Source organism: Crinia signifera, chromosome 1 (assembly GCF_055691185.1).
Source record: "Crinia signifera chromosome 1, ASM5569118v1, whole genome shotgun sequence".
In the NCBI taxonomy this organism is placed as follows: domain Eukaryota; kingdom Metazoa; phylum Chordata; class Amphibia; order Anura; family Myobatrachidae; genus Crinia; species Crinia signifera.
In genome coordinates, this window is record NC_139217.1 from 267,667,531 (window position 1) to 267,688,946 (window position 21,416).

Below are 21,416 nucleotides of genomic sequence, written 5' to 3' on the forward strand. Positions count from 1 at the left end.
TTACCCACGATGACCACGATTTCCCATAGGAAACAATGTGAAATGGCTCAATTTAACCAAATTATAATAGGAACAATGGTAAATGGCCCAAAAACACCCCTGAACATTGAAATGTCCCCCCAAAAGTAGTTTACGCCACCCCGCGATCAACGTAAAACCGGAACGTGGCGAGCGCAGCGAGCCCGCAAGGGGCGGCGGTACGCGTCCTCCGACCTTTTCATACCCCCACTATCCACGTCGGCGTGGAGTTGAGAATAGAATAGTGTGGCGAGCGCAGCGAGCCACCGACCCCGAAGCGTGGCGAGCGCAGCGAGCCCCACGAGGGGACGCGGATACCTGTGAAGCCCGCGAAGGGACGCGTTTACCTGTGAAGGTATCCGCGTCCGCTCGCCACGCTTCGGGCTCGGTGGCTCGCTGCGCTCGCCACACTATTCTGTTCTCAACTCCACGCCGACGTGGATAGTGGGGGTGTGAAAAGGTCGGAGGACGCGTACCGCCGCCCCTCGCGGGCTCGCTGCGCTCGCCACGCTTTGGGTTCACGTTGATCGCGGGGTGGCGTGAAATACTTTTGGGGGGACATGTCAATGTTCAGGGGTGTTTTTTGGGGTTTCTGGCCCATTTACCATTGTTCCCTATGATGATTTGGGTAAATTGACCCATTTAACATTGTTTCCTATGGGAAATCGCGGTCATCGGGGGTAAAGTTAGCCATTTAACATTGTTCCCTATGGGGAAATCGCGGCCATTGCGTGTGGACCATTTAAGCATTTTTGGCCGCATACGACCCGACCGACGCGATTTTCACTGTTTTCAATGCATTTCAATGGAAAAATCGTGGGCATCGCGTCGGTCGCGTCGCAGGCCACTAAAAATTACACCCGATGGCCGCGATTGTGGCCGTGCTAGGAAACAAGTACCGTAGACAAAAACAGATGTGTCTTCAGGTGTGGTATGCATAGTGTAATGCTATAATACTAAACAATAAAACAGATTTGTTTTACTTTTAACATTATCTTGTTGAATTTTACATGGAAATAACTTCCTTCCTCATTTGTGCAAAAATACATGAATATACACAATAAGATTCTTACACGTGTTCAGGAAACATTAAACATTTTCTGACCAAAGTTGCAAGTTATTATTTAGTTGGGATTTATGACAAAAATAATGCAGAATTTTAACTTTCTGGAGTGACTTGAGGGACAAGCGAGCAGTCATTTGACAAAAAGCTTATTTTCATGAATGTTTCCAAGTCTTAAATATGTAAGTGTATTCAGCTGATAAGAGATTGAGGGGTAGATTTATTAAGCTCGGTGAAGTGATAAACTGTCTGGTTTTTATCACCGGCCAATCAGCTCACACCTGTCATATTTCAAATCAAGCCTGTAACTTCACAGGTAGGAGCTGATTGGCCGGTGATAAAAACCAGACCGTTTATCACTTCACCGAGCTTAATAAATCTACCCCTGAGTGAGCATGAGGTACAGAGTGAAGCTCTTCCAGGAATACATACTGTACGGTATGGATGACCAGCAGTGGGGAAGTCAGGTGTCAGAATACTGACGCCGGTATTCCAATGGAGGGAATCCCGATAGGGGTCAGGTAAGTATACTGGGCAAAATCTACATCTAGGAAAAGGAGGCAACAAGCTGCTAATGTATACTAACAGTCTATATATACTCATGGTGGCTGCTGAGTACTCAGACAGCACAGCATTAACAGAACATAAAAAAAGGCTCATGGAGCACATGGTCTAATAGCCATAGGCGAATCTAGGGGGTGGTCCGGGGGTGCACAGGACCACCCATTAGCCCATTATGTAGCTGAGGGATGGGGCTTTCCAACGAGCCCAGCCCCGTGTCTCTAGCCCCCTGGGAACCAGAGATACGGCCAAGCAAACCTGGAACGTTTTCCCTATAGGATAACATGGGACCCGCTAATTCCAACCCCCACCCAGTTCAACGGCTGCCAGTTCCCCCTTCGGCATCACTGAAGCTCGACGTTGATCTCAGTCGAACCCAAATCGCTGGTCCTTCAATCTGATACCAGGCTGGATCCATATGGGTTAATTGGTTCCAGGGATATTGAGGTTAAACCGTTTTTTTTTTTTTCATTTCTTAAATGTAATTTCATGACTGTTTATGTTTTTTGAGGGCAGATTTCTCTGGAACCAAACAGCCCAGTTTCACGGGACCAAAATCATTCGAAGCCAACTCAAAAGTTCTTCAATATGATACTGGTCTCATGTAAATGGGTCAGTTGGTTCCGAAGATATAGCTGGTTGGTTAAAGGGGGGTAGGGAGAGGGGAGTGGTTGTCTCTCCCCCTAACACCAGAAAATGCATCCTGGGACCATATTCCCAGGTAAATCCCTGCATTTTCTGTTGTGAAAGGGGTATTATTTCAAACAGCCGTGACCTGCAGTGCTCTGAATACAGCCGGGCAGCCCCCTGCTCTCTGCCCAGCTGTCAATGACTGACACCCCTGCAGCTTCCGCACTAATTCTTCTCCACGTTTTCACCTCAGCCCGCACCCCCTTTAATCACATGGTGCCGGCGCCCGGCGTGCTCCCCCCCCGACGTCATGCACAACAACAGCGCGCACAATATTTCAAAGGGGACACCAGGAGGGGAGTGGGAGCGTGCTCTGCGCTGCGCTCTGCTCCTCTCCCCATAGAAGGAGCTGCACCGCTCTCCATCTCTCCCTGCAGCAGCAGCGAATGCTTATATAAAAATTTGCAGTAAGTGGCACTTTTGGGGGCATTGCTTAAGGAATGCTACAAGTGGCGGTATGTGGGGGCATTACGCATAATGTGTGGCTTAATGTGTAAGGGGCATTACGGTGTGCAGCATCATGTGTAAGCGGCATTATGTGTGCAGCATCATGTGTAAGGGACATTATGTGTGCAGCATCATGTGTAAGGGACATTATGTGTGCAGCATCATGTGTAATGGGTACTATGGTGCGCGGCATCATGTGTAATGGGTACTAAGGTGTGCGGCATCATGTGTAATGGGTACTATGGTGTGCGGCATCATGTGTAATGGGTACTATGGTGTGCGGCATCATGTGTAATGGGTACTATGGTGCGCGGCATCATGTGTAATGGGTACTATGGTGCCATCAAGCAAGAACCCCCTAGCAATGAGCACGTAGGTAAGCAGCACTTACGTGGCAAATATGTAATGTGCATTCTGGTTTGTTATATAATATGTAATGGGCATCATGATGTGTGGCACAATGTGTAATGGGCATCATGATGTGTGGCACAATGTGTAATTGGCATTACGGCGTGTGGCTTTATGTGTAATGGGTATTACGGAGTTTGCTAAAATGTGTAATGGGCATTACTGTGCATGGTCTAAAGTGTAATACCACACCCCTTTTTGTGATGCCACGCCTCCTTTCCATTAGGCCACTCCCCCTTTTCGAGCGCGGCTACGCCGCGCAAAGCTCCACCTGCTATTATGTCTGGATCTAGGACCACCCATTACCATAATTCTAGATTCGCCTATGCTAATAGCCTATATTCAAACCTTGGCAGGTTCTCACACTGATTGATGTTCACCCATCAGCTACTGTAACTAGTGTGTATATTGTACTTATTCCATATAGACTTTTTATTTTATTTTGAAATGACTTATAATGTTGTACAATGTATGGCCATCCGATCCCACCTGAGCTTCCCGGGACCTTCCCAGGCAGCATGATCGCATGTGGTCCTTTGATTGCATATGACCATGTTCCCCACAGCTGGGAGGGGGGCCGAGTGGGAGGTCGGATGGGCTGCAGGCCCGATCTCCGACTCAGGTCCGATGTGCATGGGACCACCAATCGAACCCAAGGGGAACTTCAAACACATCTGATTTGGGCCGATACCTCAGCCTGATCCGTCGGGATCGGGTGAAATCGCCCCAAATTGGACTAGTGTATCTCATAGTAGTCATAGTAGGTGGCAAAGGTACATTTCAATTTGCATCAACGTTTTCCCTGCTACTTTGTCATATTATGGCACTGTATGCAATAACGCCCTGTAATCCTAATTCTACAGCGTGCTCCATCCGCTCCCTTCTGTATTTACTCAATGATTTTATACCATTGATTATATTGCACTTTATTTACTTAATATTTTTTAAGATGGGACAACTCTCCCCGGCTTCCACCACACACTTAGAAGCCAGACTATATGAAATCATTATATAAATGTTTGTTACTGTTGTGTTTTAATAGGACAGTGAATGTCATGATTTGCTATTACCAAGGTTCTTTTTTTCATTAAGCGGTATAAAGTGTATGAGATACATCCTCCATTGATTAAAAGTATGAGATCATTGGTCAATCTTGCCTTTGTTATCTTTCAGGAGTTTGTTTAGTTTCACTTAAATGTTTCTCCATTAATTAAAGATAACTTTGTTTACTTTATACACACTTCTGATCTCGGCCCATTAGTCATAGTCTTGTAGTGGTGACTGAGAAAAGGCTTATTCCCACAGGAAGCAATCAATGATGTCACCTAAAAATGACATTTTTGTAATCTACGTTGGGAGTATCCATATTTCTTAAAGGGTGGACATTAAAACGGAAACGCTAAATACTTGTTGGAAATTATGATGTAATGACAGGTCATTTGGTTTCCCTGCTACTTAAACACAGTAAGTACATGTGATGTAGATATTTCAAAAACAGGGACTACTGTATGTATTCATACTTTTGTCTTGAAGAGGTCAGGCTTAGGTAACTTCTAAGGGCATCAACACATAACTTCCTAACATAAAAGCGAGGGGCGGCGGTACACATCCTCCGACCTTTTCATACCTCCACTATCCACATCAGCGTGGAGTTGATTTTAGATAGTGTGGCGAGCGCAGCGAGCCCCGCGAGGGGACATGGATCACTTTACATGTATTCCGCGTCCCCTCGCCACGCTTCGGGCTCAGATTCTGCGTTCACTCGCCACGCTTCGGGCTCGGTGGCTCGCTGCGCTCGCCGCACTATCTATTATCAACTCCATGCCGACGTAGATAGTGGGGGTATGAAAAGGTCGGAGGACGCGTACTGCCACCCCTCGCGTGCTCGCTGCGCTCGCCACGCTTCGGGTTGGTGTTGATAGTGGGGGTGGCGTTGACAAAGGGGGGTATTTAACATAGTAAGCACCCATCAGGGTGCTTGTACAATTAAAAATCGCATTGCATCGCATGCCATTTGCTGGCATGCAATGCTATGCGATATTTCATTGTACAAGCACTCCTGTTAATTTAATGGGAATATCGCATTGCACACCACTAAGTACGGTATGCAATGGGCGCATTGCTAGGAAACAAGTACCTTTTATTTATTTCCGTTAACTGTAACTATTGCATTTCACTAGTAATCAAGAGTATAGCATTCTGCCTGCCATTAGGTCGACACCATTAGGTCGACATGCAGGAAGGTCAACATGAGTCTAGGGCGACAGGGTCATTAGGGCGACATGGGTTAGGTGGACAGTCAAAAGGTCGACATGGTTTTTTTTTCACTTTTTTTTATATTAATAAAGGGGAAACCTGCCAAGCAATGTCAGGTTATACCCCGCTCTCACTGACGCAAAAACCTGGGTATTTGCCAGGGCAAGCAGTAATTTCCTGTGTCCTGTCTCAGTGTGAAGGGGTCTTTGGGAAATTCCCGGGTGTTATGCCCTGGGAATTAGACACAGGTTTTTTGCAGGGTTTTTCCTAGGTAATACACGGGTGTATGGCAGTGTGAACAGCACAGACCCGGGTTTTTCTCACAAAATGCAAAAAAGCAAGTTCATTGGGGGATGTAATAATGTGATATGTGACAGCCAGCCAATAAAAGTAAATTTATTACTAACACTGTTAAGAATGTTAATGTTAATATGCACACCTGTAGTAACAAATATATGTATCAGGTGCAGGTCCAACAGCAAGTCCCTGCTCTTTTCTTAAAAACAGTGTACATTAAAATGTACACTGTAAAATATAATAATAACTACACACATAAAAGGAATGCATATATTTATTTTTCATCTGCATGCAATAAAATGTTGGTAGTATTTGAATATCTAAATTTCCATGGAGACTGCATGTAATAGTATCCCTGGCTCTTTATAGAACCTAGCAATCTTCTGGAACCTGACTCAGGTGTGCAAACACAGTGATGTGCCATAACTCTTTGCCAACCATGAAGAGAAGAATATGGAGGATATGTGACACAAAAAAAGGTTACTGATGGCTGCATAATTGAGGGGAAATGTGTGCTCCATAACAGGGCATGTGTGGTGCAATACAGGGCATGTGTATTTCATATATTTTACTGCACAGCCACACCTATGGTTAAAAAAAGCACCTTGTATCATTAGGGGCACCGACACCTACAGTGGGCCCCAGAATTGGAAGTGTATGTGGCCAGGCCCCCTCTTTATAAAATATAAAAAATGACACTTGCGCTGTACAATGGGCACCAAAAGCAGATCCAGCACATGTGTGTGTGTGTGTGTGTGTGTGCGTGTGTGTGCGATTGCCCCCTACACACACATCATGCAGGAAGAGAGGATTGAATTCTTCTGCAGCAGCCAAAAAGCAGCTAGACCAGTATCAGTATGTGTGTGTATTTCATCTTTATATATGTCTAGTGTTCGTTTGTGTGTCTACGAAACACTGCCATCTGTTGGCAGCAAGTGAGACGGCATCTCTTTCTTTCACACATGCACAAACACAGAGGCTGTCACAAGGTAGCAGACTCCAGCCGGGTTACAAGTATATATACATCGCAGGTTTTCAGAGAATATTTCGTTTTTTTATTTTGTTTTGTCCCCCCCACCTTTATTTATACTAACCTTGCCCCCCCCCCCCCCCCCCAGAGTCCACGGTGGCCATCGGACATCCTTGGGATCGGAGATGCCACTGAAGACTAGAGTAATCCAATGGCCGCCGTGGACACCAGGGAACACCGTGGACATTGGGGGACTGTTGGAGGATAGCCAGGGGACCAGGTGAGTATGTTAAAAAAAATCTGGAATAATCCCTTATCCAAAATGCTCATGGTCCCGAGCATTTTGGATAAGGGATACTTAACCTGTATTACAAAAAAAGGCCATTTTAGTCCTATGGTACTTAAACAGTTTTTTATAATGAAAGACATTTGAATATATGAATAAACACATATCATGTATATAGAAAACTTTCAGAATAAAGTTATAGAATTAGGTATCAGTAAGAAGGTGCAATGGTTTGTCAAAAACTATTTTGCACTGCAGACATAGGGGTAGATTTAAAATATGCAGATTGATTTTGAGTTGGAAATGGGATGCATCCTGCACCAGGTTCTAAGGTTGCAATGTAAAAATTAAGGTTCTCATTACTTGTATGCTACATGCAGAAGGAGACAATAATGCAAAAACAATCATGGCTGACTTGGGTTCCACTCTGCATTGCCTCTAAGTTAGGGCCCATAGTGAATTGGGAAACAACACAATCGGCCATCTTTTGTTGTACGTATGCTGGAGAGAATAGGGTGAGTGGTCCAATATGCAAGCTGTTCCCACTGTTCAGTAGACTATTGTCACTATATTGCACAACTTTTATCACAAAATAGTTTTTTTATTCTTTATAAGACACAAGTTAAAAGGTTTTCTTCTTAGAGACACTTTCCGGTTGCATGCTACACAGATATATGCGGCAAATAACTTGTTTTCTTTCCATTTTGATGGCGAGGACATATGATTTCATACATTTCACGCACAGTAATAAACTTTAATAGGTTATTAGTCAATACTAAGAGATAATTAAGGAACATTTAATCATTGACATCACTCCCTGTCATGGTGGAGTTTATAATCTAATTTTCCTATAACTGATGCACAAACACACACTATGGCCAGTTCTGTCAAAAAATAATTACTTTACAAGTATGTTATTGTGCTACGAGATGTGAAAAGGAATCACATACACTGGATATAGATGAAGTCTGGGTCTTTACTTTAAAGCAGGTAAATAGCATACCAGGTTAACAGTTTGGCAAGCAAGGTTACAGCATTGCAGGGTTTCCACATTTTTTACAGTCAGAGTACACTTAAAAGCACCTAAGCACCCAGCCGCTTTTCAGCATTGGGACCAATGACCTCCTGCCCTGGACACACTTAAAACAGGAAGCCACAGTCGATTCTTATCAGCCAGACCTTGATCACATCAGTTTACAACACCTGGACTGGATCTAATTTCATTGCTGCTGCTCTAAAACCTGGACTGGATCTTCCACATTACCCTCATTTGGAAGTATGCAGTCCCTGACACAGACTAAGCATGTGCACCGTAAGAAATGTACACAAGAATGGTAAGAACATACAAACTCTGCTGCTGTATTAAAAATAACCCAATCTATTAGAGACAGCTAAAAGTCCTCCCTCTCCATAATGACATGTCGTAATGGGATCTCACATAAGTCCAACATATCAAACCGAGGACCTTCCTTTTACATAAGTGGTTTGCCTCCAGCTCCAGCCATCCAGTCCAAACTGTGCATCTGTTTAATGCAAGTCATGCTGTCAGTCACCACATGTGGGCTTTGTTAAAGCAATGCTTACCTCTTGACAGTGTAGACTGCTGCAGAGGTGAAGATGAATATAATAGGCATGTTTAAATTAAAAGTAAACCCTTTATGTATAATATTCAGATACACTTTATTTGTTAAAAATCATTGTGCAGTAGTAGCTTAATTTGATCTTTAAAATCTTCATCATTTAATACATGGGTCTTCAAACTGTGGCTCTCCAGATGTTGTGAAACTACATGTTCCAACATGCATTGCCACAAGTACAGGCTGAAATTGGAGTCATGGAGCAGAGAGAATTGCTTGATCCTGAATGTGAGTAAAGGTGGCCATACATCAGAAAGATATTGTACCCAATCATACAATCTCAATTGATTGTAAGATGGATTGTATGCAGATTGTGTGCACATCTTGTGTACACAAATCATACAATCAATCATCAGATGGATTGTATGACTGATTGTATGATGGATTGTATGCAGATTGTGTGCACATCTTGCATACACAATCATACAGCAGATGGATTGTATGACTGATTGTAAGATGGATTGTGTGTAGATTGTGTGTCCAAAAACCACCAAGGACTGCCAGGGATTTCAAGGGAAATTGTACACAATCATGAGCGCAATGATCTTAAGATCGATCTTTCTGATGTATGGCCAACTTAAGACTAAAGAATTGATTGTGGATTTCAGAAAGTTGCACAAGACCACATACTGCCCACTGGTTTTAAATGGTCAACAGGTGGAGACCGTTGATACTTTAAAATTTTTGGGTGTTAATATATCTAAAGATCTCTCATGGAGCACTCATATTAATATCGTCATCAAAAAGGTCCACCAGCGTATGTTTTTTCTTAGGAAACTGCGCTTGGCCGGTATGAGTAGGAGAACTTTGGTGAACTTCTATTCATGCGTGATTGAGAGTGTTCTCACTTACGGTATTGTGGCATGGTTTGGTCCCTGCTCGGCAGCTGACCGTAAGTCCCTTCAGAGGGTCGTGTCAACTGCAGGTAGAACAATTGGAGTTGCTCTACCGAGTCTACAAGACATCTTCAAGAAGCGGCTTCTCTCAAAGACTAGTAGTATTCTGAGAGATTCCACCCACCCGAATAGTGATTTATTTTCTTTACTTCCTTCAAATAGACGTTACCGTTCAGTTTTATGTAAAACTAAACGATACAGGGAGAGCTTTTTTCCAGTGGCAGTTCGCACTTTAAATACTTTAAATATTTTAAATGTTTAGGGTTAATCGTGAACTATGTATGAATTCTGTAGTCATGTGTTACCTTTCTTTTAATGTCTCTGATTGTACATTTGTATTGTTCACAATTTATTTTCGTTCAATGTTCATTACATATGGGCATTTTATGATAAATAAAGATTCTATTCTATTTATCCTATAAGAGCATGCCAAAACTGTCAGGGCATGCTGGGACATGTAGTTCCACAACATCTGGAGGGCCACAGTTTAAAGACCCATGATTAATATATACCTTGCAATTACTGAGCATAAGCATCTACCTTTAAAATAACGTGTTTAAAATAACTAATATGTAATCAGTGAACAGACCAAGGTTTAAAATGGGGCAAACCTCAGAAAATACAATTTTCTTAGGATCGGCCACTTACCGCATATGCATCAAGGCTTTGATACTTTGTAGACTTCTAGAAGCCTATGGGCTTCCCTTTGCATCCCCTCCACCCCAACCCCCAGAGAGATCCCATTGGATCCTTAATAACCAACCCCCCTCTTAACTGGAGACTGTCCTTTGTGATTTTTCTTCAAGCATACAGAAAGAGTGGCGGGATACATCACATTCAAGATGCAATGTGTCATGCATCCCACCCTGAGAGAGAGAGAGCGAGAGAGGGAGAGAGAAAGAGAGAGAGAGAGAGAGAGAGAGAGAGAGAGAGAGAGAGAGAGAGAGAAATATAGAGAGAGAGAGAGAGACATGTATATATTGTATATATTGTAATTAGAAACTAAGGCACTCACACTTTAAAATAAAACTTATCTTATGGAAACTACATTTTGGCCAGGTCCTGCTGATTCCAGAGCCTCCCCTCAGTACTAGGATGATAATGCTACCCACATATCAACAAATGTCTCCTTGCCAGGCTCCTCCAACATGCGCTGGGAAACAGTATTCTCTACCCATTCTCTTAGCGTTCCTGAGTATAAGGGACAAACCAAAGGCTCATTCCTGACAGCTTCTCCTACCATGTCTGTAGTATATGTGGATTAGAGTGCTCAATCAGCATACAGGACCAGTATGCAGGGTAAATACTGACAGCTTTTCCATGTAGCCCACAAATACTGGGCAGCTTTACGCTGCAATTTAGATCTAAGTTTGGGCACATATCTCTCACATATACAGTAAACCTCTCTATTGCACATTTTAAAATTTGCCCCACCTGCAGTTCTAAAGGTAAAGGGTTTTTGAACCACCTGCAGTTCAACATGGTTTTGCCAAGGTGCGCAATAATTACTTGCTTTATTTTCTTTGCTTCCATCTCAGCATCAGTCCCTATGTATGTATATTTATTACAGCATTTGGAAACCCCCATCTGCCCTGCTCACCATTACCAAAAAATAAGAGAAAACACTTAGGTTCGCCAGCTTTGCTCCGTCAGTTGCTGTCAGAATAATCTCCTAGGGATGTGTCTCTCCTGTGGGACAAATCCAAGGTTAGCTAAGTGTGTCTGGGAAAATCAGGCTAATCAGGAAGCCCCTTGCATTGTGGGATGTATTGGATTTATAGTATCCACCCTCACTATTTTCCTGTTATTGTTTGAAGTAATATCCACCAGTGTGCGGCTGCATTGTCAGGGCTGGCCGCTCCAGCTGTGGCCTTTTCATCTGTCACTCTGATTTCTGCCAAGCATGATATAGGAAGTGAAAAGGGAACCTTAAGGGAGTAATAAGCTGAATTCCAGCTTTTAAATCACTAGCTTAAAAACACATACCATATGACATTGCAAGTAACACATTTTGGGCCTTATTTTGGTTCATTCTTTCTGACAAAATCCTTCTTAGATGGGCAAAACCATGTGCACTGCAGGTGGGGCAGGTGTTACTTGTGCAGAGAGAATTAGATTTGGGTGGGGTTTTACTTCAAAGTGAGATCTATATTGCAGTGTAAAAATAAAGCAGTCAGTATTTTCCCTGCACAGAAACAAAATTACTCACCCAAATCTAATTCTCTCTGCACATGTTACATCTGCCCCCCCTGCAGTGCACATGGTTTTGTCCATCTAAGAAGGATTTTGTCAGAAAGAATGAACCAAAATAAGGCCTTTAGATCTTTATTGTAATCATTTGCAACTATTTTATTATCTTTGTAGCTAATCTATTTATTTACTAATTACATAATTATATTTTATCAGAAGTCACAAAGTTGACACAGAGTCGCACAGAAATAAACATTTATCGCATAGAAATATATATATATAACAGAATAATAACAGAGCAGCTACCCCTGCATTAGTACATAGCATGTACAGAACATTACTGTAATACCACAAATAGGGGAGTACAAAAGCAACTGTAAAGCTGGGATGCAGTTACCATCCCGGCGGTCGGGATCCCGGCGTTCAGAATCCCGACGCCGGAATCCCGACCGCCGAAATGCCGACACTTTCTCCCTCCGTGGGTGTCCACGACACCCCTGGAGGGAGAATAAATTAGTGTGCCGAGCGTAGCGAGGCACCGGGCCCGCTGCGTGGCGAGCGCAGCGAGCCCGCAAGGGGGGGCGATCCACGTCCCCCCCTTGTCGGCATTTCGGCTGTCGGGATTCCGGCGTGGGGATTCTGAACGCCGGGATCCCGACCGCCGGGATTCAGTACTGAATCCGTAAAGTTAACTCACACTAAATGATGTGCAAACTACATAATGATCATCCCAAATTACCTTGAACTCCAGAAGAAACAATATAGTGCGCACACACTGTGCAATCTGTCAAATGACCGAACGATATATTGTGCGTTGTTTGGTCTGATATATCAGGTATATATTTATATATATATATATATATATATATACACACACACACACACACACACACACATTACCCCACCCGCGCTTAACATTTAAGACAGCACCTCTGTAGGGATCCCCTGTTAGATGGGACCCAAGGGTTTAGAGATGAAAATAAGGAAAGTTCAGGGTGCGCCTAGTACAGATTTTCACAGCACAAATGATGTAAAATTTGTCCACTAGCACAATATAATGAACATAAAGTTAAATTCAATACATAATGGTATAAAAATATTTTTTAATAAATATGTCTTCCAAGAGATGTTGCTGGCCCACCGCGTTTCGTCAATAACTTGACTTCATCAGGGGCATTGAAAGCAGAGTGATACAAAGCAGGTTCACACTGTAAATTATAAAAAATCAGTGTGATTTACACATAAAATATTGGTCAATTAGTATAAAAATGATGAATATGAAGAAAAATGATCTGAAGAGGAGGACAGCGGAGAAACAACTAGTTGGAATTAAGGAGTTGAGTGGTTTCATTAATCCAACACTCATTAGAACAAATGGAGAATGAAGAGTCAAAGGGCGGGATGTATTAACATACATCGCCGCCCTTCGCACGGCAGCCGCCGCGATGCTGCCGCATATGTACTAACATATGCGGCCAGCATCGGGTTACGGTGATGGAGACCCCCGCGATACCTGTGATGTTGGCTGCGGGGGTCTCCGCCACCTCCCGGCGGCTGCCAGCGCCCCCCTGTGTCTCCTCCTCCCCCTGAAGCCGGATGTCCTGCCGGCTGTCACACCAGGGGGAGTAGATGATCACAGGAGGACGGGAGGGGGTGGGCGCGCGGACGGCGTACGGCGAAAGAAGCCCATAGGCTTCTATAGGGTATCGCCACCCAGAGGGTGGCGATACCCTGCCTAGCGAAAACGCTGCGGACGTTTATTGATACATAGGAAAATGCCGTAAAACGGGGGTTTTACGGCATTTTCCCTTTAGTAAATCTCGCCCAAAGTGAGCGAGACATGCAGGTTTATACCCAATTTCCATATTAGAGCAATATAGATAATAACAGAATTCATACCAAAGAAATCATCTCAGATGGAATACACTGCGTTTCTATGGCAAATGTTCCCATATGATAAAAGGCACCGGAAATGAATGGAGCAAAATCTAATATAGAAAATAACCGTACTATATTGTAATTAACCTTCAAGCTCTGTACAAGTGAAAAATATATTGAAAGTAATCACATATTACATACCACTGAAGATCAATTGAAACAACTAAACGTAGCTTGGTAATTGCCCAATATTCTCCATGTTAAAATGCCAACTGGATAAAAGGGAATTAATGGCCCCAAAAAACAGAAAATATGGCACCAGGGATAGGTCAATCTATGAAAAAGGATAGAGTGACCACCATTCAATACAAATTCATTCAAACTCAAACTGTACTTACTGTAGTGGTGAAAAACCGGATGTGGATTCCAGGATTCCAAACACTGAATGAATTGCTGAGATCACATGAGGTCTTATATAGGGCTGTAACTGGTACTTATATGTTAGCTTTGGCTATGTTATCAGCGTAGCCATTGCCGGGCGGCCAGCTAATGTCGGGCGGGGATTGTGCGGCGCACGGGGGCGGACGGGCAGACAGGGGGGGTTTACTTACACCGTCCTGTTGAAGGACGGGGGGCGGAGCGGGCGCTGGGGATTCAGTGGTGGCCGGGCGGGGGTGAAACCTCTAGGCGGCGGTGAACAATGGCGGCGATTTAGCGTAGTCACCGCTGGGGGAGCATCACATGGTTTCCCAGCTCCCCCAGTGGCATTACGCTAATAGTGTATATGTCGGACTGTCATGACAGGCGGGACTGCGGTGAGCCGAGTGACAGAGACATCGTGGATGGTAAGTATCATGCACACTACACACACACTACACACACTTACACAATCATATGGCCACTATCCACGTCAATGTGGATAGTGGGCACACACACTTGACGACTTCCTGAAAAATCATTAATTATATTGTTAGATCTTGCTGAACTACAGACAGATGTGAGAATGTGAAGAACAAAGCATGGGAGCACACAATAGTGCGTATGCACTAAACAATGTGGATGATTGTCATTTGGAATTGTCTCAAAACAAAAATGATCCAAAATATTGTCTACACACTGTAATTTTTGTTTTGAGACAAATCCAAATGACAATCCAGCTTAAGGCAACTTGCCATGGCTACTGGAGCAAGCACTAGATCTAGGAGGGTGGGGGTGTGGAGGAAGAAGATCACTTACTTTCTCATTATATTAATGGTGTCCTCAATGCTAAAAGATACAGGCAAATAATTATGTAGCATGTAATACCATTAGGGAGGCGTCTGACTGGATCCAAATTTATTTGGGATAACAATACCAGGACAAACCTACTAAGGCTTGGCGTTGGTGGGGGCAGCCACAGTTGAGCAATCGTACACCAGGAAGGCAAGCGCCTGGTGGGAGGTGTGCGCCAGTGTTGCACCACTGGAGGCATCACTGTCGCAAACCTGCCAGTCGATGGTATGGCCGGAAATTTTCCAGGAGAGCCTGGGTGGGCAAACCTCCTGGCTTCTGCTGGACCTACACATCCCCTGCCATGCCGGTTAAATACTGGCATTCGTGGGTGTACACGAAAGGGGCAGGGCTAAAAATATGCATATCCCATCATTTCCCCCATAAGCATTGCTGAAGCTTTCCTTTCCGGGCATCTCCCGAAGGGGATAAATTAAAACTCGGCAAATATGGTTTGTTGTGCTGCAAAAAAACACATTTTATATGTTAGCTTAGACTACCACATTAGTAGGGCAACATATTCATGCTACAGTACTTTTCTACTGTTTTATACAAGCCTGTGTTGGTGGTCCCGTTACATAGTCCATTACTAGTTTCAAACACGTATTAAATTAAAATCTGGTTACAGTTGTTGCGACCGCAACATGAGACAAGTGTTCCGTGTATGTTTCAAGGAATAAAAAAAACACAGAACATTCCAAACTCCTTCACAAGCAGCTGAAAGCATTTGACTTCACGTGGTTTAAATGCTCCAAGTTTTTGTGGGGACAAATCACTTTATCGCATTCCACTCTGAAGAGAGCAGAATGACGATCCTACAGGTGGGGGTTTGTCAGTCAGAGCGTAGAAATGCCTGTCAGCATGCTATAAAAGGACAAGCGACAAACCCTTGTTTGTTTCATGGAAAATTGGAACTAGATAGGATTTTATGTGGGAACGCGTCTCAGATGTCTCAGTTGTTTCTCATCAAGAGAAATGAATGTAGGACGAGTCAATCGAGTGCTTCCTATTTTAGTTTTCTAGCTTTCCCAAATGACAAATAGGTTACTACCCATATCTGTCTGCAGCTATTAACCACAAAATAATACACATTCCTGGTGGTGTACTTTGGCATTGGGTTCCGGAGAAGGTTTATATTTCATTTTTACGAGGCTTCTGCACCTTCATTTTACCCAAGTAACCTATATTTATATGTAGAATGACATTTGCATAAGAGGTTTATTGAAACGTGAAGTTTCATTATTTGTCCCCTCCATCACACGAGCCATATTTACATATTAACCCACCCTGGACACAGTCGTGTCTTAATATTATCCTCATCTATATGAAATATGGTGCTTCACTGCTGTAGGCTTCCCATTTTCTAAAAGTAAATGAATCATCATCATCATAAGACTCACACTTCAAGAGTACTGTCACCAGGGCAGCTGGGAGGAGGGGGTACTAATTACCCGGGCCCAGGCTTGCTGAAGGGGCCCAGCGGGGGCCCTGATCTGACACCCCTCCATCCCTCCCATGCAGCAGCAGCAGCACACACCTACAGCTGTCAGCACAGCACATGCTGTAGGTGTGTGCTGCTGCTGCTGTTGAGGGTGGGGAGACAATACCAACAACCCCCCCTCAACTGTAGACATTTTTTTTCACCCCCCCTAAACATGTTGGGGCGTGGCCTCATAGCGTTATGTGGCCACACATCCTGCAATTAAGCCATGCCCCCACAATTTTACCGGGGCCTAGCGTACCTCTCAGTGGCCCTGGCTGTCACTGTAATGTATAACAGCTTCAAGCCACTGACTCTTTTAGTTTGCTGTATTTCTGCTCCTTACATTACAAACTGCTATAGACTGTCTCTATAAAGTTTATTCGTCTGAGCTGCTTTCAGCTCAAAAGCTGCCCAGTGTGTACGGGCCATCGATGAACGCTGATGTGCACACCCACATCATCGCTGACCTGGCCGCTCACCTGCTGGTATTGCCAGATGATAGATGCTATTACAAAGTAGAACAGTTCCTAGGTATGTGGATAGATAATCCAGAAGCTCACTGAACAAATGTGTAATCATCACATGAATTAGCAGCGCCCCCCCCCCCCCCCCAACACTTTAGAGCATTGCCCACCCCTACTTTAGAGTCACAGCTGTTATTAAATCATGCTTGCTTACATTGGAAAACGTATTACAAGGAGATTGTAAAAGCAACCCATATGCACAGGGGTGCCCAGCGTCAGGGGGTACTGAATCTGATTATCTTGGTGTGGGCCAGCTACAGAGCATTGGGCACACCTCCCGAGTCCCGAATGATGGAAACTGGGGTATGCAGTGAAGCCATGCCCCTTTTTGCAAGGCCACAACGCTTTTTAGGAGAAGCAGCCCTAAATATTAAATCCACTATGTTGGGAGTTATGCAAACTATGTACACTTAGGCCCCATACACACCAGAAAGATCAGGATCGTCTAACGATCGTCTAACGATTTTGTGTGCACTTTCCTGCGGCGCTCTCCCGTGGCCTTTTAACAATGTGCTAACGATCGTGTTCTATGTTCCATACGATTTACTAACGATGTACTCACGATACGACATCGCACATGATGGTCGTACGACAGTCGGATGTGCGGATCGTGAGTGCATCGTGAGTGCACTGGTCACGGTCGTTTTTGGAATGTAAATAAAGGGCCGGGCTACCAGAGGGGAGACAAGGGGGGGACAAAAGAACACAAAGAATTATGGGCTGGGCTAGCAGAGGAGGGTAACAAGACTAGGAGCCATTTTGCAGGACCTCATTTCTGCTTTGTGACTAGTGAGGCTTGGTGTATACCTGCTGAACGCTGCACATTGCTATTTTTGTCTGCTTTGTTTTTGCATTCCTGCTGAATGCTGCACATTGCTATTTTTGGCTGCTTTGTTTTTGCATTCCTGCAGAACGCTGCACATTGCTATTTTTGGCTGCTTTGTTTTTGCATTGCTGAACAAAGTGTGTTTTTTTCCCCCATTTTGCTTTTTTGAATTATGGATTCGTTCCAGCAAGATTTCCTGCTTTCCTACGTTGTGCTCAGGGTGAGGAGGATGAGGGCCCAGCGTAGGAAGGCTCGATCCTGCTGGACCAAGCAGTGGCTCCTGGGACGACAAGCGCGGTCTCATATGCCCCTGCTGATGGAGATTCGCGAGAATAATCCCCAGGATTATCGCAATTTCCTTCGCATGGACGATGAGACCTTCCAGGAGCTGCTGCGTCTGGTCACCCCCCACATCCAGAAGCAGGATACCAAGTACCGGATGGCTATCCCTGCTGGTGGTAACCCTCAGGTTTCTGGCTACAGGACGATCGCTGGCGGACCTCAAGTTTGGATCCATCATCTCCCCGCAAGCGTTGGGACTCATCATCCCGGAGACCTGTAAAGCCATCGTGAAGGTCCTGCAGCATCAGTATTGCAAGGTAAGGAAAAATATACCACACACTTGTAGTGAAAAGATAACCTTTTTTATTTAAATAATGGAACTGTGAGTTTCACAAATACTGATAATTTTTTTTTTTTTTTACAGTATAAATATAAAAATTGCCAAAAAAGTTATGCAAATATCAAAAATATAAAGCAAATGTATTGTCTTTGTTCGGACATGAGGTAGATCTCAGTATGACACATGGTGCTTGTGCAGATAATGCATGTCCCCTCCACCTCACGTGATGCATAGTGCAGATGCAATAGTCCTGGCACCATTGATATGCACTATGTGCCACGTGGCCATGTCCTTTGTCTGTACCACAAGTACCATGTGTCATACAGCACATTGAGTACACATAATTTTTAAAAGTGCTTTGTGTTGATTTAAATATTGTTATCCTAAATGCTTATATAGTAATGTTGTTTATTTAAATATTGCAAGAACATTATATTAATTGACTGGAATGCAGCAAGGGGGCAGTATGGCAGACGACGCATGTAGCGCGGACAACAAAAGCACCCTCATGCATCCATGGCGCATAGTGCAGAAGTAGTGGTCCCGGCCCCATTGCTCTGCACTCTGCGCCACTGTAGCATGAAGGTCCTTTCATTGTCTGCACAACATGCACCATGTGCCATACTGCTCCAAGCATGGACCTATAGAAAGAACACACATAGCATATAAAACATAGGCAAAGTGCCATAACTACTAAAATTATTTTAACTTAAAACCAAACCAGTGCCTCATTGCCTTGCAGTATGGAGCAGTAGAGAGACGGCGCTTGTAGCGCAGATAAAGAAAGGGACTCATGATTACCTGTTGCATACTGCATATACAATGGTCCCGGCCCCATTGTTCTACAAGTATGCAACAAGTCAGCATGGCCATTATCTCCGCCACAAGCACCGTGTTACATACTACTCCATGCCAACTGCGAAATAATTCTATGGGATGCGGTCATAAATCTTGCAAAACCGGTGTATCATCCAGGTTCGTGCTGTCTCCCAACAATGTTGTATACATGTGACTGTACCGGGGTGGGGTCTGAGGTTGGGTACAGGATTGTCTAATGGGCGGGGTGTTTAAAGGCAATGATGCAATGGCTGGTGAGGGTACGGCAGGCATCTGTTGCCGCGTCTGGTGCAATGGAAGAAGCCCCATCAGTGTGGTTTTGATTGACAGGCGGCCCTGTCGGCCCATAAACAGGAGTTCGCTTGTGACGCGTTCGAACGCCATCTGTTGGTCCGGATGTAGCTTCCGTAAGCCATCAGCCATGTACTTTCCAAAGGTGTCAAACTCATCAGATGGCCTACGCAGCACCTCTTCGGCTCGAACCAGAATATCATCGGGTTCTTGTTCAGGAACTGCCTTGGTTCTGCGTTTTTTCTTTTTGCCAAATAGTTGAGGCGGGGTGGGGGTTTCCGGAACTCCATAGATTGTTCCCGATGAGTCTTGTGGCTCTGGGGTTGGATTAGGGGTTGAGGTGTGGACCACCTCTATCTCTGTACTTGTTGTCTGTGGAAAAGAAAACAACAACAATTAGTTAACATCACCTTCTCTTTTTTTCAGTTCCCCAACACCGTTCAGGAGTGGCAAAACATCGCTGCTGAATTTGATGAGGCGTGGAACTTTCCTAATTGTGGAGGAGCCATCGATGGGAAACACGTCCGGATCAATCAGCCACCCCACAGCGGTTCGTACTACTTCAACTACAAGGGGTACTTCAGTATTGTGCTGATGGCTGTGGTCAATGCGAACTACGAGTTCCTCTTTGTGGATGTCGGCAGGAATGGTCGGGCCTCAGATGGTGGAACTTTGAAGGACACCAAGTTCTACCACAGGCTCGCCTCCAACACCATGCACTTGCCCACAGCTCAACAAACCAAGCATGGGCTGAACTTTGTATTTGTTGCGGACGAGGCATTTGGGCTTCATGAACACATCATGAAGCCCTATGCCAAGCGTGTACTGGACCACGACAAACGTGTGTTCAACTACAGGCTCTCCAGGGCACGCCGGCTTGTGGAAAGTGCATTCGGGATAATGGCCAGCAGATTCCGCATTTTCCACACAGCCATCAACCTCCGGCTGGATAAAATTGACTGGGCCGTCATGGCGTGCTGCGTCCTGCACAATTTACTTCGCCGCAAAGAAAGGGCACATCGCCCGGCAGGACCAGCACCGCCGGAGGACCCAGATGATCCCAGGGAGGTTGCCCCAATTGTGTCCCTGGAGATGCCGGCCCAGCAGTACCGGGGGACAGCACGAGCCAAACAGGTCAGGGACCAATATAAGGCATATTTCAATGGTGTTGGTGCTGTCCCCTGGCAGGAAGACCACATTTAAAATCTTTTTGGATAAAGGAACAAAAAAATGATTGAAAGAAAGAAATGGGGCAAAGGGGTTATATACACATTGGACCAGTACTTACTGATAACGGCTGGAAACTTTCATCCATGGCCGCTGTCACGTCATCCGCCTCGCCTTCCACCATCATGCAGAGCCCTCGCCTTGGCACCTCCTGGCTGAGTGTGAAGGTCAGCAAGTGGTAATACCACAGCGACGTCTCATACACCTCTCCTGCACCAGCACCGGACCTTTTGGAAGACTGTATTTTTTTATGTTCCTTAAGAAACACAGTCCGCAAATTCTGGATCTTTTTACGGACCCATTCCGTATCAGCCTCTGGGTTGTAGCTCTTGCTAAATTCAAGGAGATCTTGCAGCGCTTGAGCTCTTTTGATTTTATTACTATAGTCTTTCGACTTTGTCTTCCAGAGGCATTCAAGTTCGCGGTATTTCTCTATGAATGCCTCCACAAACTCCTGTTCTTTGACCAGTGCCTGGGACATTCCTGCCAAAAAAAAATAAAATTTGACAATAGTCTATGTACATATTTTTCAAATGTCAATAGTTTGGTTAATATAAATAGTAGTTAAAATTATATGTTTCATTAAACTGTATATAATTAATAAAAATAAATGTTTTGTTTTTATACATTTAAGAAATTTTAATAAATCATATTTCTAAACATTTATCATCTTTACATTACATTTAGTGGTGGTGGCATAATATTTGGTAGGTAGGCCGCAGGGGAAGATTGGCGGCTGG

General features: G+C 44.4%; 2 protein-coding genes across 2 annotated transcripts in view; both read right to left on the reverse strand.

Annotated features, from left to right (window-relative positions):
- Nucleotides 1-21,416, reverse strand: part of LOC146074831 (paralemmin-1-like) — a 77,944-nt gene that overhangs the window by 20,525 nt on the left and 36,003 nt on the right. The window lies entirely within an intron of this gene.
- LOC146074777 (uncharacterized) lies at nt 17,764-21,167 on the reverse strand. Its single transcript, XM_083183264.1, has 2 exons — nt 20,738-21,167; nt 17,764-19,821 (listed from the first exon to the last, which is right to left on the reverse strand). The coding sequence occupies exons 1-2, from the start codon at nt 21,155-21,157 to the stop codon at nt 19,264-19,266; spliced, it is 978 nt and encodes a 325-aa protein (XP_083039390.1). The 5' UTR covers nt 21,158-21,167; the 3' UTR covers nt 17,764-19,263.